This window comes from Martes martes, assembly GCF_963455335.1.
Source record: "Martes martes genome assembly, chromosome: 9".
NCBI lineage: Eukaryota > Metazoa > Chordata > Mammalia > Carnivora > Mustelidae > Martes > Martes martes.
In genome coordinates this window covers 124,553,331-124,571,001 of record NC_137896.1, presented here as the reverse complement: position 1 = coordinate 124,571,001, position 17,671 = coordinate 124,553,331, and the positions used below count along the sequence as shown (strand labels likewise).

Sequence of the window (17,671 nt, the reverse complement as noted above, 5' to 3'; positions counted from 1 at the left end):
CCTCTTCTATAGAGCAAGTGTCCATCACTAGCTTCAAGCACATTCCATATGACTGGGTCACGTGGATCAAACCTCAGCTCTGGTCCTCTTTATAACCATACTATGGGGTGGGGGAGGAGCTGACTGGGCAGAATGGGAGTCGGGACACAAGAACAGAACATAACTCAGGATTCAGGTAATGTAATCTTTCTACCCCACTGACACCTTACCCCAACAACAGTGTTAATCTGCCCAGTCACTTTCTCCTTGTCCATCACCATGCATTTCAAATTGATTCAATACACCATGTTATTTAAAGCATCTTCATTGGTCTGTACCCTTTTTTGCTCCATGACTTCTAGAATGGCTTGCTTCGTAGTATATTTGGAGGCTAACATTGCATTACGGTAACTTCCCACAAGGCCACCGAACACAAACAGAGACTTCTAAGACTTCTGGTCCTCTCATTTTATTTAGGCATATGAGCTCACTGCCGAAAGCTCATCTAGGCTCTAAACCTCTTCTCAGAGCTCACTATTCTCAATCTGCGACGGACTTAATTTGTCTCTAAAGCACCCAACACATAGCACTTTGAGAGGTGACTAACCTACGTATCACAGCTGCAATAGCAATGTGGCATATTTTTATTCATCACCTCTACCAAACATCAGCCAAACCTGAGCAAATAATGGTGATGACACAGTGCTAGAGTTTAGCCTGCAGCCGCAAAAATGAAAGGACGAAGTTCATGAGAAATAAATAGAGAACGCTGTTAGTTACATAAAACAGGTTAAGAAATTACCCATTGCTGGTTACCATTTTTTCTTTATAATTAATGATGATAAGTCATAACAGACACATGACCCAGAAAGAATCATTCCCCGAACCCTAGAGTTGTTTAAAGGAAGGGCCCTGCTTAGAGACAATATTTCAACTAAAACTGTAACTACAAAATGAATGCTGTTGTATAAATTTTATCATTATAAAAAGAGCCAGGTTTTCTGCACAATATAGAGTCACGTTAAATGCCATCTCTCAGATGAGGCCAAAAGGGTAGATAAAAAAGGAAAAGGTATACAAAAAAATAAGGCTATTAGAAACAATTCAAATTATAAAAAAATATCTTAAAGTGCCTTCTCACTTCTGAAAATAAAATATAGAAGACATTTGATACTTATTTAATGAAACACAGCTAACAATAGAGATCATTTTAATATTACAATTGTTTAACCTTCTAATACAGATTATGTCAATTCCCTAAGTTCAACTTTGCCCCACTCCCGCTTTCTCACCACCCAACCCCGCCAAGGTTTCTGATGAGTCAGTAAGCCTGAAACGGTGAGAAAAATTTCTTATTTGGAATATTTTCATAGTTATCATGTAATCATAACAGATAGAAAGGCAGATAGGAAATAAGACTGATTTCCATATGTTTTATATGAAAATCAGCATCATTTTTTCATAGCAGTATATTTACACAAAATTATGTTATGTATATATAACATCTGTATGATATATACATATATGTATTATGTATACATATAATTTTGTGTAACAACACAACTATGAAATAATGATGCTGGTTTTCATATAAAATGTATGAAAATCCATCATTATATATACAGTCACAGCTATGGATATATGCTACATGTATTTTACAGTCATAGAAATTTGTCATTTCTTTATCCCACTGAACTATGGCATAAGGGACAGAAGTTGTAGTTACTTATTTCCTGTGCCAGAACACAGTGCTTGCACACGCTGCACATCCAGAATTGGTACTCGGTGATTGGGCTTCCCGTGGCAACACAGGTTGGCAGTTTCCCTTCCCCTCTGTAAAAACAAGGAGAAAAATGATGAATTATACTTTAAAACTTCTAATTACTTAAACTACTTTATTACACTTAAAAAGTTAAGGAATGAAAAAAAAACATCTCCAGGCAAGTTTCAATTAAAAACTTTTCTTATGATGAGAAAATAAAGCATTAATATACTTAGAAGACTAAATAAAATAGGGCATAATCTTAAGGAAAATTACTTCAAAATTCAGTGCTTAAATTATTATATCACACTATTAAACTTACAGAAATCCCAGCTCCTAATCGGATGAATGATATACATTAATTACAATCAGCCTACCCTTCAAGAAGGCTGTCCAATTCAGATTTTCTATTATCTTTTGGAGTATGCTTCGTGAAGATTTCTAAAGCAAGATCTTCATATTGCTGTTTTTGCTCTGAACTGAGGGTCTCTAAAGATTCCAGTTTAATAAAAGCTTTTGAACAAGTACCAAAAGCTCTACTGGCACATGCGCAGAGCGCCAACAGAGAGTAGATCTCAACGGCGGGGATGATGTCTTCATAGTCTCTCAGGTGAAGGGCTAGGTAAAAGAGGACAATTTAGATTTTGGAAAGTAATCATAATATCATGGTCATGCATGGAAGAGAATCTATGTTAAGCTGTGTTAGTTTAACCTACATGAACTTTTATGAACTTAAAAAAAAACAAAACACAACAATGGCGGGCGTTCAAAGGACTGGTAGAAGGAAGTAAGTTACATGATCTCACAGTTCCGTAACGCTAGCCAACAACTCAGGTGCCACAAAACTCACCACCACCAAATGATGCACATGCTGTACTGTTTAGAAGTACACACACAGACAAAAAAATAAAAATTGTTGTCAAAACATATCTTTTTTTCATATAAATATATTAGAAATTTCTGTGGCCTTCCAGAAAAAGTAAATTAATATTATACCGTTAGTTATAATTTTCAAGATGATATCATGTTTCCTTTTGGTAAAAAAGCAAAGCACGATGAAATCATGTTTTTTCTTTGCATGTCTTTGAACATATTTTTTTTTTTTTTTTTGCTTATCCTACCAAAACAAAAGAACTCTGAGAAAAAAAGAAGTGACAATGAGCCTATTAAGTTGTCAGTTCAGAAAATTTATTTTGACAGCGGCCATATCTCATTTTCACCTTTTCTATGCTAGAGATACAATCTTTCTTTAAAATGTATTACAGAATTAATAGATTGTATATGGATTTCTTTATCCAGTAGGTAAAAACTCTCAAGCTAAAGTTCTAATTTGCCTTATAAGTCTAGAAATTGTGCATAAGTTATATAAAATACAACCATTTTAAACATAACTGCATAATTTATACTACATAGCAATCAGTTAAAATTAAATGAAGGTCAGTTATAAATATACAAAAACAAAAATGGTTCCTGTGTATAATAACCAATTTAAAAAAGCTTTACAGTCCCCTTGCTAATACAAATGATAACACAGATCTCTGTTTGTCAACATGGAAACATGACTGCAACATATACCACAGGGTATAAAGCAAGCTCCTGAACAACATGAATGATATTATTTTAAGGAAAACTATCTACAATTTTGTAGGCGTGAAGAAATGTCTAAAAGGAAGTTCATCTAAATGTTAGTAATCATTATGTCGGAGTTAGAAGATTATTTTACAAGTTATTAGATTATTTTACCTTTTTCTTTGTATTTTTTTCTGTTTTGACTTAAATTGTTACATGTCTTTTTTTTTACATCAGTGTCATTTTAATAAAAAAAGCAAATGCTATGGAAAGCTATTAATATGGAAATATCTTAGAACATATCAATGTTTTTCAAAAAGGACATAAAAGTACGGCCTGTTATACTCCTGATATTATTTTAAAAACAAAACAAACAAAAAATAGATATATATTCAAAAGCATATGGACTGGGCTATTAAGTGTTTAATTTTAAATGAATAGAATAGTGAATGCTACGGACGGTTTTTTTGCTTATCTCAAACTTCTGATTTTAATGTGAACCATAATTATTACTTTTTATGTATTAAAAAAAATTAAAAGTGTTTCAAAAAGGGGAAAGCACAAAACAAATTACAGATAGCAAATCTCAAACACAAAAATAAACCCATAGATAAAAGTGTTATTGAAATTAACATACAGGCAAACTGAAGGAGCTGGCCCTTCATATTCAAGTGATCATTTTTACACATATTCTATACCTTCGGTCATATGCCCACCTGTCTTCAGTGCAGTGTCAACATATCCCTCATAGAGCTGCCTCTGGGCAAGTATATAGAAGTGGTAAGCCTCGGCCCCTCTCCAAGCATTATCTGTGAAACGACTAGTTGTAGACAGAACTTCCTCTTCCAGCAAACCAGCCAAAGCAGAAGTGGCCTATGAGTCAAGCACACCCACATTTTCTGTCAGCACAACCATGACCATCATTCCAATAAAGATAGCTTCTGAAATGGTTATACATTAAAATATCCAAGTAAGCAGATTTTATCATTACAAAACTATCATTACAGATTTAACTTCCCCATTAGAATTCATCTTTTTTAAGCCAGTATAATCAAAAATTTCTTTCATCTTGGGACGCCTGGGTGGCTCAGCTGGTTAAGCGGCTGCCTTCAGCTCAGGTCATGATCCCAGCGTCCTGGGATCAAGTCCCACATCGGGCTTCTTGCCCGGCGGGGAGCTTGCTTCTCCCCCTGCCTCTGCTGCCACTCTGCCTGCCTGTGCTCGCTTGTGCACTCTCTTTCTCTCTCTCTCTCTGACAAATAAATAAATAAGATCTTAAAAAAAAATTTTTTTTTAATTTCTTTCAGCTTTACTCAGGTATAGCTGACAAATAAAACTGTAAGATATAAAAGTGTACCTCGTGGTGATCCAACACACAATACACCGTGACCCATGATGTGGTCAGATTTGAAAACAGAATGGAGTATAAACTTTAATTTAATAAGAGATTCATTATACCTAAAATAATACACATATTCTAGGAAAGTTTCTAAAACTCACTGGTTAGAGAGCAAAGGCTACGGATTAGTCTTGCAGAAAACATTTTCAGTACTCCTAGGTAGAAATTTCAAATTTGGGTATTAATTCCAAGTCAGTCATTCCTTTTCCTCCTCCCATTTAAGAAAATAAATGCAAACAAGCAAATTAAATGGCCTGTCCATAAAGAGAAGTTTGATTGTTTGTTGTTGTTGTTTTCCCTTAAACACATGAGGTGATTTCATGTTCTGTGACATTCTACCTTACCTCTGAGCTCTTTCCTTTAACTTTTCCTCTTTGGGCATTTTTCATTTGTTCATGGTATTGTTCTATGAGTAAAGCTGAAAGAACATACAACTTCTTGACACGTAACGGTTTGGTTCTTTTCTTTGCCTCTTCATCTGCAATCTTTAAACATTTAAAGAATATGGGAAGACATTCCTTAATCAAATTATATCTGTACAATCATTTCTGAAATTTGATCTTAAATAAAAAGAGAAAACCAGTGGGATGGAACATAAGTACCACCCACTTATGATAAATATTTTAAAACCCACGTTCTTCTCTTTAGCTTATTAAGGACTCCGTTCTTTCCTTAGCATTTGGCCATGGAGTTACAACTAATAACAATCTCAGAAAATTACAAATGCTCTTAAGTCACAATGAAGAAAGTTTTCATGGAAGGGGTAAGCATTTTCCATGAGATTTTATAAGTGATGTTGCAAGTACACTGAAATGACAGGACTTTAACCTGGTACAGCCTTCTGAAATGAAAATTTATTTAGGAGACAGGAGAGCTTTCCCTTCCCTTTTCCATTAACTCAAATGGGAAAAAACAACACAGTGTAAATTTTGCATACATTACCGTATACTAGTCTTCTTCTCTCCAAATGCACATTATGAAAAAATGTAATGTCTTCAAAATGTGTACATTTAAAAGGACTCAAAATTCTATTATCAACAGGATTTAATTCCCAGTTAAGGGAATTTATACTTTATGGTCCCTGAACATTCTGTAATTCTTTGTTAACTTCAGGATTAATATTCAATTGTTTAGGTACCAATAAGGTGCTAACATGAATAAACAGACTCTTTAGTAAAAGGTAACGATACTAAGATAACACTTAGATATAGCAGTAATAAAACCAGAGGGATTTTGCTATCACGAGTATTTGTTTTCAAAGAAAATGGAAAATGTTTTCTTTAATACACAAGAAAACTTTGGTAACTAGAACATATCACTTACTTACCAAGATTATTATATTACCTTAAACATCAGTTTAGCAGCATCGTAAAAGTAATTGGCTTTCCGATAGAGTTCTATGGCATCAAGAGTTTTATTCTTTTCCAGTAAATGAGATGCATACCTCGCTAACAGGGATCCAATTTCTTTCATACTATGATTTTTAGCTAATTCAACAGCTTTATTCCACTAGAGGGAAAAATATACCATTCAGTTACCCAAGCATTTATAGTCACAGATGTCATAAAGTTCATACAATAAAGCTTTAAGTTTATAGTAATTAAAAATACTACATCAAAATTTAAAAAAAAAACTGGTATTTTTTTAAATAAATTTAATTAAAATCAGAGCAATTATAGATTCTATAGTTAAATGTGCCAAAATGATTAAATGATGTAAGATTTTTATTTGCTTAGGAAATACATTGGAAAAAAGAAAACTTTGAAGTTTATAATCACAATTTATAATTCAGTTTTGCACCAAGAAGGAGTAAGAAAAAGCTACATTTGCTTACAGTAAAACAAAATATGTAATCAGTTAAGAAATTCTTCTATCAGATTTAACATTTAAAAGTTATTTTTAAAAAGCAAATGGAGTTTTAGAAAATACTTCAATACTTAAAAAAGAATACACTGATATTCAACAATTTCCACAATTCTGCACTTTTAGTTAAATTCCAGCTCTTAAAAATACCAAATATATGTTTTCTATAAAGAGAGAGGAAAATAGATTTGCCAAAATAAATATTGATAAGGTAACTCAATTCCTTCCTCTTGCAATGACCATTAACTAGTCCTTCTTTGGAAACAAAACCCTAATAAAATACAGATTATGAAATTACTTCCAGACAAAAACTTGCCAGACTAGCAGCATAGGGTTTGTCCCCATATTGAGTTAGTTATGAGCAGGTCACCCTTAATGGTAGCACTTCAAGAAGTAAGTGCAAACTCCAACATTTTCTAGGTCCTCAGCAAAGTAAGAGTGTATCTAGCTCCTTTCACAAAATTCACCTCAACCCTACACTAGCGACAGCCTCAGAGGATGAACAGGGACTTCAGTTTTCAGTTCCTTACTTGGTTGAGATGTACACAGGTATCTACCGCTGCCTTTGGCTGATTACACTTCAAAAATGCAGTCACTGCTTGTTCACACATTCCAACCCTCACAAACATCTGTGCTATTTCCTGTAAGGACAGAACATTACTCTCAGATTTCATAGACCAAGGAAATCACTTATATTTTCATTTACAAAACTCCACAGGGACATATGAGTATTAAATTGACTGGTGGTTACAGTCATTTTTCGTTGAAACATACACAGAGACAGAGGCTACAAACCAGAAAGGATGCTAAAAAACCAGTGTTGAGCTGGCTCACGCCGCAGATTTGAATTTTAACCAGGTCCTGAACTTATCGCACTCCTTCCTCCTCCCAGTACAGTAGCAACTTTACAGAAATGTAAAATACAGAAATATTATGTGTAGAGCAACCGGTGGTATAATCAATGGTCGTCATTAGAGGCTTCAGGGAAATCTCACATTCACAGTGCTCTCACATACCTCTCCGAAGAAACACCCCAGACAAGCAGGCCATTCGTTAGTTCAGGAAGCTAGATCCAAAACAGAGCTCCCTTGCAAGGCAGTGGTGAGGAGGGAGACCACGACAAAAGCCGACCAGACCCATCTGGCTTACACTCCATTTTCAGAAAATCAGTTTTCTTTTTCTTTCTGAGTATCTACTTAATCAAAGCTTTTCTCTCCCTACTCTCATTTCTAAAGTATTTGGGGTGGGGCACCACGGTGGCTCAGTGGGTTAAAGCCTCTGTCTTCGACTCAGGTCGTGATCCCAAGGTCCTGGGATCGAGCCCCGCATCTGCTCAGCAGGGAGCCTGTTTCCTCCTCTCTCTGCCTGTCTCTCTGCCTACTTGTGAAAATAAAATCTAAAAAAAAAAAAAAAGTATTTGGGGAAAATCATAAAAGTACATTTTGGATCCAATTATCTTTTTAAGAGTAATATTTGTATTTTTCTGGTTATAAAGTTACACATTCTCATGGTTAAAAAAAAAAGTTAGAAAGCACAAAAATGTAAAGTTACTCATAATCTTACTACCCATAGGAAATCTATCTCAATAGTCTGATGTAATCTCCTAACATCTTTGTCCTACGAAACTGTATGTATGTGTGAGCTGCTGTAAGTATTGTGACCGTGTTATATATAGTTCTGCACCCTGAATTCCCCACTTAAATAGTATGTACATTTTACCATATTATTAAAAATGCCTTCAAAAACTTGATTTAAAGTTTACAATACTAAAAAAAAATTTTTTTTACCATATTTTACCATATTATTAAAAAGCTCCTCCAAAAACGTGATTTAAAATTTGCACTACTAAAACTTTTTAATCATTTTAATTATCTAATTATTATCTATAGCTATAATTACTTAGTACTTACTCAGTAAGAATACTTTTCTGGATATTCTATAGCAACATTCTTTTCTGCATCATCAGACACACCTAACTGATGACATTTATGTAGGATACACTGTCCTAATACCCAGGGTTTTAAGTAATTTCAATTTCTCTCCTACTCAAGAAAGCACAGAACTGAGAATAAAGGTACCTGAAAATGCCATTATTACAGGGATAACTGCTCTGATTCACAACAGAGAAAATCAAATTATCAGAATTCTACTACTCATTCATCTATTAATTGACAAAATTCTTGAGGTAGAACTCACAACTGATATATGTCTAGACCCTGCAGCTGAGAGAGGTTAACTCTACAGGTATTTTACAACTCAGTAATTTACATTTTAGATAAAACAAATAAAATATAAACTCATTAACATCATTCAGCAACTAAGACGCTTAAAAAGAACATTTGAAACAAAGTTCCACAAAACTCTGCTTTTTGTTTCTTTTAACATTAAATACTTTGTTAATATAACCTAATAAAAGTCAAGCTATCTTTTTTTAATTTTGTTATAGCAAATTTCAAATATATACATACACAGCTCAGATCATTTTGAAGCAAATATCTGACAAGAAACCATTTTTGCTGGAAATATTTCATGTGTTCAGCTAACTTTACTTTTTTTTTAAATTTTATTTCTTTTCAGTGTTCCAGAATTAATTGTCTATGCACCACACCCAGTGCTCCATGCATACTTGCCCTCCATTGTTCAGTTAACTTTAAAAGCAATTTTATAAAACTGGTAAGACTAGAGAATATTGTGAACATGTTAAAGCAGTGGGACTATGACTAATTTTCCCTCCATTTTCAAGCATTCTGTAATACTGACATATTATTTGAACAATTAAAAGTATCATTCCACATCTAAGAAACTATAAGATTATAGATTCATTTTAAATTTTCTTTGTGGCAGGGGATATTTCCTGACTGCAACATAAAAACCTTAAAAAATAACCTAACAACTCTAAAAACTACAATTTGTAATACCCACTGGAAGCAACTTGTGGTTTTCTGGAAGTGAACTGGCAAGATTCTCCAATCCTTCATAATCTTCCAACATATAATAACATTCAGCTAGACGTTCCTGGTTCTGGCCTTGTACATAATATTGTACGGCATTCAACCTACAGAAAATTTTAAAAAGCAAAAACTTTTAAAACTAATGTGAATCTCCTGGTAAATAAACATTTTCACCAAAAATGTTCCTTCATTAGAATTATTAGTATTACTCTAGTGACCACTTTCAGTTATAGTATGTCTTTGAAGCATATAACTTGCAGGGGAAAAAAGTCTAACAACTGTGAAGCATATTTTAGCTGCAACATCCTTTGGATATTCTTAAGAAATACTGCTGTAATTTGATATACAGGTTTACTTCCAAACACTGACGTAAATAAGCATATTGATCAAAATGAAATTTTCAGAATAAAAGTCAATGATTTCTGAAAATAATCTACAATAAAACAACCAAATATAAAATGTTTTTATACCTTTTTCTAAATTTTATTTTATTTATTTTTTAAAGATTTTATTTATTATTTGATAGACAGAGATCACAAATAGGCAGAGAGGCAGGCAGAGAGAGAAAGAAGCAGGCTTCCTGCTGAGCAGAGAGGCTGATATGGGAATTGATCCCAGAACTCTGGGATCATGACCTGAGCCGAAGGCAGAGGATTTAACCCACTGAGCCACCCAGGTGCCCCTTACACCTTTTTCAGAAGTAAATCATATAATGTCTCTGAAATGCACACTGTGGTCCTAAACAGTAGAAAGTTGCCTGAAGCTAGGCACATTTTGTGAGTATGGAAACTGCAAAGGATCTCTTGCTCCTCAGTGTGGATCTAAAGCTGTTTGAATTTTAGGTTCTGGGAGGACGGCCTTCAATTTCCCCAGCATCGTGTCACAGGGAATTACTCAGGCAGCATTAAGTGCCGCATGAATGGAGAATTAAGTGCCGCATATTAAGTGCCGCATGAATGGAGAAGGTGGTCCCCAGAGGTTACCTACCATTTTTGTCGATCAGCAAAGTAGTCTCCGATGGCGTTGTGGGCTTGTTCTAGAAGACTGTCATCTGCATCACCAGATCCAGTTTTCAGGAGCTGGAGTACTCTAAACCAATCTCCCAATTTCAGCCGAAGGCCAATAGCAAGATCTCTACAAATGACAACATCTATTCATTTGACAAATAATTTATCAACTGCCCACCACGTGCCAGGTTCAATGCCAAGAAACAGAATACACAGCAGTGAACTGACAGACAATGTACGTCGCCAAACACTTTAGAAACTTAACCAGGAAAGAAGCAATAGGGGAAACCTGAAATAGGGTAAAGGACATGATTTCCTGCCTGTATTTTCCTAGAATTCCAATTTCCTAGCAAAATAATGATTTAAATACTAATCATTTCTTTTCATCAATTTCGTAGACATAATGAGGCTTATTTAAAAACCACACATATAAACACATTTGGTTTTATCTTTCTTTTCAGGGCTTGTGCTGTATTAGGGATCTCCTGGAAATACAAATAATATTAATAAACATTAGACGTAATGTTTACAGCTGAAATGAAATTCATACGTTATCTTATGTAAGTCTAAAATAAACATAGGAATAAAAACCAATCCCTAAGTACCATTCATTTTTATTTCATGCTCCTTGACAACAGAAACTTAAATAAAGGCCTAAACGAAAAAAGAAAACCCACCTATTGGGCTGTATAATAAAGGATAAAAGCCCCCAGTCTCTGTAGTCTTGTGTTTTCCTACCAAATGAAAAACTACTTGTGTCTTTCCTACCAAATGAAAAAAAATCCATGGTCAGTCATTAATATATGTAAAAACAGGAAAGAAAACAGCCTCCAAATTACAAAATGTAAATTAATGTGGGGCTTGTGGAATCCCCAGCCAGTCATCCAAACCGAAATTATTTTCCAAAGAAATGGTATGATGCTTTTAGTCTACGGGACCTTCCTCACTTGCACAAGAAGATCACGAACGCCGAAGCATTCAGGGTGCCTGTACCTTCCTGACTTACCTTCTGTCCATATCAAGATACATTCTTTCAGCCTCTTCAAACCTGCCGAAGTAGGCGGCAACTTCCGCCTGCTTCATGGACTCACTCTGCAGGTTGCCCAGACGCTTCACGAACTTGATGCCTTGGTAATCTTTGCAGCGCACAAATGCTTGCTCTGCAGTGTGCAAATCCAGTTTCTGAAGAGCTGCTTCGGCCAGTAGGCGCCTTCATTACAAAACGAAACAGAAAAGCTTATTGCGATCACCGATAAACAGGTCTTGAACTAGAATTCAATTACTATCCCTATTGTTTCCCGTCAAACACAGTGGGAAGCCATGAACACATTTATACATGTTTCACTTAATATTGTGCTCATTTTGAGTACTTCCACATCTGAAGTGAATTTCTGTATTTTAAACACAAGAGCAGGAATGGGCGTCTACCCCCACGAAGGCTACTACAAGAGTGGGGGACAATAGAGCTGAGGTTTTAAAAGCATACACCAGTCATTTAGGAAGATTTTTTATTTTTAAATACCAAAGTCGGGGGTGTGGATTGTCCTCTATGAACTGAGATGCATCTTCAATTCCAACCTTCTCGATCAATGCTCGACTATCTCGCAAGGACCGAATCTCAAAGTTAATGATATAATCCTTGTTTGGATGTTCGGGATTCTAAAAGTAAACATGAGAAGAAAGAAAGTCAAATGGCTGCCTTTAGAGCATGTGTTTCTTTTTTTTACAGTAAAACAGACACACACACACACACACACACACACACACACACACACACACAACTGCACCACCTTGTAAACCACAATGGGAAGAAAAGCTATTCCAGTGTGTGGGTCTTTCAAGTTGTCTGGAAAACACCCACAACCCACAAGTGAAGTTCCTCCTGCGGCTCTGAGGCTGCCCACGGGGAAAAGGCAGTGGGGGAAGAAGGGGTGTCTTACAATTATGCAGCCTCGTTTCCCTCGCTTAAATGTCATGTTCCCAGGAACCACTATCCTCTTCTCGCCCAAAGTCCTGTGGTTTCCATCAGAGCAGAAAACACGAGTGCCAGGGCCTCTACCCAGAGCCCCCTCACTCCTCACTCCTTAATCTACTCTTTCCTTGCCAGGAGCAATGAAACTGTTGCTCCCTGTGCTGCTGGGCACCAGATAAACAAATAAAAGAAAAAGGGTTAGTTTTCCTCACCTCTTTCCTTTTCTTAATTTTGCAAGCTGGCCCCTCCAAAAAAAATTTTTTTTGAAGGTCAGCCTTGCAGGAAAGAGCTAGCTAGTGGGCAAACAGTTATAATGAACTCACCAATATCCTACATATTCCAAGAAAAGAAAAAGTGAAACATGCGAGAAAATTAGAAAAAACCGCAATGGTTCCCAGAACTGAGCTGCGTGTGCCCCTCCTCACCCTGCAACTAAACCATTGCATTCAGAAGCTAAAAAGTTCTCCGGGAAATCCCTGGCACAAGACAGAAAGCAGTATGGAAAGAGCATGAGGTTTGGATTCAAACAGACCTAAGCTTAAATCCCAATGCCACTGCTCACTGGCTATGTGACAACTATTTCTAAAACGTGTTATAGTGCCCCCTCCTCCCGTGCCCACCCAGGAAGCCAAGGCCATCTTCCCCAAATAGAAACCTAATCATGTCACTCTCCTGTTTTATGCCCCCAGTGACTCCAGGATGTAGTCCAAACTCCACAGAAGGCACACAAGGCCTCTTACAACCGGAGCCAACCTCCCCCATGACCGCTCCCCTTCTTGATCTCTGCCAGTGCTACCAATACACACACCAGCTTTGAAGCTAGACGACTTGGAGTCAAATCATGTCTCCGTCTACTGCTAACTGGGTGTCATTGGCAAATTAGTCTATCTCTCCAAGCCTCACATTCTTCATCAAACAAATGAAGATAATAATCAAACTTACTTCCTTGGAGTTGTGAGGATTAGAAGAGATAACACATATCAAACATTTAGGACAACACCCGGTTGTGCTACTCACATCACTCCGACTCAGAACTGACCCAGGGCTCTCTCGCTGCAGACCTCTGAAGGGATACAACTGCCAAAAAGACTACAGAACCCCCATGCCTTGTCTGGTTGCTGAATTTCTTGTCTATCTCCCCAGTCCCTCTACTTGAGGCCAGGAACTGCATCTTGCAGACTGCCAGTAAGCATTTCCTGAGTCAATGAACAGATGAACTTTTGGCAAATCATTTTACCCACAAAGAGTGAGGTCTAAAAGTGAGGTCTATGTAATATCTACGAGGCATGGTAGTAAATGCCTTTCGCATAATGCAAAGTAAATGCTTCACACAAAATGAAGGTAAAACTCTTTTCAATATAGTCTTAAAGAAAGAAATTCTCAAAAGATGGTCAGTGAAGGCCAAAGTAGAGGTTCAAAACGGTACCTGGAATCAGAAATGGATTATTTTATAAAGCCTGAAAAAAAATAGGATAGCGGCCCTGCAAACAAAAAGCTACGGAAGTATCCTAGAACTACAAAACACTAAATTGTCAAATATTTCTTCAGTTCCTCTGTTGATAATATAAAAACAATGACAACAACAACTAGCTACCATTATTTGAGCTCATGATCCTAGCACTGTGGTGAGTGCTTTTTACACATTACCTTATACAATAACAATCCTGGAAGATAGGTACTATTATTTTCACATTTTATAGAGGCAAAAAAAATGAGGCTTGTAAACAAGAAAGGAAAATGAAGCTCAAAAAGGTGAAGGAACCCGTCTAAAAGTGGAGCAACTGACAGAAGAGAGTCAATCCACATTCCTAACAGGGACACTACACTGTCTGGTGAAAAAGGAAATCCCAGCCAAGCTAGCAACAGATATACTGTTCTTTTTAAGAATTACCTTCATTATCTCATCCAAAAGAACAGATTTAATTTCTAAATCCTCGAAGTTACAAATATATCCAGAAGTCTGAATGGGCTCCTTTAAAGATAAAAACAAATGTTATGTTAAATTGTACAAAATTTTCCTTCCTTTAATATATGATTTTATATTTTATTACCAATGTTTTCAAACCAACAGAAAAGTAGAAAGAATGTCATTAACACCCATATGTCCATCATCTAAATAATTATTAACAATCTGCTAAATATGCTTTAATCAATTTTTGGGCTGAAGTATTTTAAAGTAAATCAAGTAAATTTATAGACATCATGACATTTTCACTCCTAAATATTTCAGTACATATCTCTAAAAGATAAAGATGTTCTTAAAAAAAAAAAAAAGATGCTCTTTACATGGCCACATTACTATTATTATACCTTATAATCAATATTAATTCCCTAATAGCAGCTAATATCAGTCCAATTTTTCTCAATCCAAAAGTGCCCAATACCACAAGATAATTATTATTTATGCAATGCAACATTAAATTTAATTCTTAATAAAACTGACAAACACTGTATTTGTATGTAAGCGCATATATCAAAGAAATCTTGTACCATACAGAAAAGTCCATCCTCTGTAACACTAGCCAGAGAGCATTCCTGATAGATTTTCTATATAAGAAGACTTGATTTGCCAATATGTAAATACACAAGTCTGTTACACAAGTCTCTTATTCTACTGTTATACAGGCTTATAGAAAAAAGGTGTAGTAAATGCTTATTACAATGTAAAGTAGCTGCCCTAAATCACAATAGAAAAAGTAGGTATAAATATTAGGTAAACAAAAAAAAAAAAATCTCAATATACTTACTATCTCCAAGAAAGGATAAGATAATACCTAGTAATGGAAATAATACTAGAATGCAATTTTTAAAAAAATGTATGTGTGTATCTATATCATGAAACAGAAAGTAAGCAAAATCCAAAGGAAATAACATATCGATTTATAACTCTGAAACTTAGTTCTTTATATGTAGAAACTACAAAAATTATAATAGGAAGATACTAAAAAAACAGAAATTACAGGTAAAAATCTAGTTTTAGTATGTCAAAGTTTAAAAATAAGGCTCTTGCATACACACTCCATGTGTTTATTAAGTCTTAAAGTGATTATTTTCTTTTAAAAAGTAAAAATTGTTAGGGCGCCTGGGTGATTCAGTCAGTTAGGCATATGCTTCCGTCATGATCTTAGGGTCCTGGGATTGAGCCCCACATCAGGCTCCCTGCTCAATGGACAGCTGCCTCTCCCTCTCCCTCTAACCCTTCTCCCTGCTTATGCTCACTCTCTCTCTCAAAAAAAAAAAAAAAAAGAAGAAGAAAGAAAGAAAGGAAAGTAAAACTTGTTGATTATATGAGAAATTTTTATAAAAAACCTTTATTTCTGAAAAAAACTGTACTATGTAAAGGCAAATAATATGTCTTTATAAGCAATGAACACACAGAGAGAATCAGAACAAAATTTAATTCAAAAAGAAAGAATATGGGCACCTGGGTGGCTCAATTAGTTAAGCGACTACCTTCAGCTCAGATCATGATCCCAGAGTCCTGGAATCGAGTCCTGCATTGGGCTCCCTGCTCTGCAGGGAGTCTGCTTCTCCCTCTGACCTTCCCCCTCTCACGCTCTCTCACTGTCATTCTCTCTCAAATAAATAAATAAATAAATAAAAATCTTTTAAAAAAAAGAATATAATGACATATTTCTCATAAATTATAAAGGCCTTTTGTACACCTGGATTATTTTGATACTACGTGTGTATCCAAACATACCTAAAAAATTGTTTTATATTTGGCTATATGAAAAAACAAAGCAAGGTAGCCAAAAAATAAAGTCATAAAAGATGATGTGTGGATAAAAAGTAATACCAAAAATAAAGAGAAAGGAAGAAAATACAGGAAGGAGGAGGAAAAAAAAAAAAAAACTAAGAGTTTCCAAAATAATCTATTGGCATGTAAGTAAATCTGCAAATATTTGTGTAATTCAGATTTTAAAAAAGTCTTCTGGGGCACCTGGGTGGCTCAGTCAGTTAAGCAGCTGCCTTTGGCTCAGGTCATGATCTCAGCCTCATGTTGGGCTCCCTGCTCAGCAGAGAGCCTGCTTCTCCCTCTCCCTCTGCTTGCTGCTCTGCCTACTTGTGCTCTGTCTCTGTCAAATAAATAAATACATAAAATCTTTTTTAAAAAGTCGACTTCTGCTTGATCTCAACTAATTCTCTTTATTTTCCAAAATTCACTAGATATCCACCCACATTTCAACTAAATATGAAGTTTTAGACCAGTGGCTGACAAAGGCAGGACACACCCCTAGGCAGTGTGCAAGAAATTTATTTTTATCAAGAAAGTATTTAAAGCTTCACTAATCTATACTATATTACGTCCTCTTATTCAGTACATAAGTCAGAAGTGCTCATAACATGTAAAGTATAACAGGTACCCTGGAAGTGCTTATTCCCTCAATCCTAGCACATTGTGACACACTGAAGTTTGTACATACCTAGCTAAGTGGATTTAGGGATTATAGTTTCTCATTTTGAGCTAACCCTCATAAATTGGACATGTGGTTTAAAAATCCTCCCACAAAGAATCCGTGGGTTAGCGGAATTCCGATAGTGCAAGGACAAGCAAACGAGACGAGGCAGAACAGTCACCTCCCTCACCCCTCGCACAGATTCCAGGGTTAGCCACACATTACAAAGTGAAAACAATGACAGTCTAAGCAGGTCTGACGAAAAGTTGGTTAAAGATGGAAATTATCAACAAGACTATAAAACATGGGACCTACCCTAAGTTAATAATTCCACACTCTATTAAAGAGTACATTATGCTTGAGAAACTAGCTAAGGGTAGCATGAACCATAACACCAGGACATTTTAAAATACAGTTTACTTCCTGTTATTTTTTTTCTCAGCCTTTTAAAATTTCTATTTCAGGGATGTGATTCATAATATACTTGTATTAAATAGTAGATCATGTATATAATTTCCAAATAAATAATTATGCACATATGAAGGTATACATACAAAAGTTTGGAAACCCCTTGCTTGGTAAAGAAGTGTGTAAAAACGAGAGGGTGAGTGACAAAAATATGAGAAATGAAAGGAATATGAATATGAAACAGCGTCAGTGAGAGGGAAGATTCAAGAAAAAGACTAGAAAAGCTGAATTAGTACCTTGAGAGGATCACTGGAGATAAAAATGATCAAGCAGGGAATATCAATATCAAATGCTCATTTCC

General features: G+C 35.6%; 1 protein-coding gene across 2 annotated transcripts in view; it reads right to left on the bottom strand.

Annotated features, from left to right (window-relative positions):
* Positions 1-792: 792 nt before the first annotated feature.
* Positions 793-17,671, bottom strand: part of WDR35 (WD repeat domain 35) — a gene marked incomplete at its 5' end in the record, with an annotated part of 64,716 nt that continues 47,837 nt past the window's right edge. For both annotated transcript variants that reach the window (XM_080812692.1, XM_080812693.1), the window contains 11 exons: positions 793-1,812; positions 2,119-2,359; positions 4,027-4,183; positions 5,054-5,194; positions 6,054-6,218; positions 7,103-7,213; positions 9,495-9,627; positions 10,511-10,657; positions 11,537-11,740; positions 12,053-12,189; positions 14,394-14,474. In XM_080812692.1, coding sequence (XP_080668818.1) covers positions 1,662-1,812; positions 2,119-2,359; positions 4,027-4,183; positions 5,054-5,194; positions 6,054-6,218; positions 7,103-7,213; positions 9,495-9,627; positions 10,511-10,657; positions 11,537-11,740; positions 12,053-12,189; positions 14,394-14,474 — 1,668 coding nt within the window. In that variant the 3' untranslated portion in view covers positions 793-1,661. The remainder of the gene's footprint in view (positions 1,813-2,118; positions 2,360-4,026; positions 4,184-5,053; positions 5,195-6,053; positions 6,219-7,102; positions 7,214-9,494; positions 9,628-10,510; positions 10,658-11,536; positions 11,741-12,052; positions 12,190-14,393; positions 14,475-17,671) is intronic.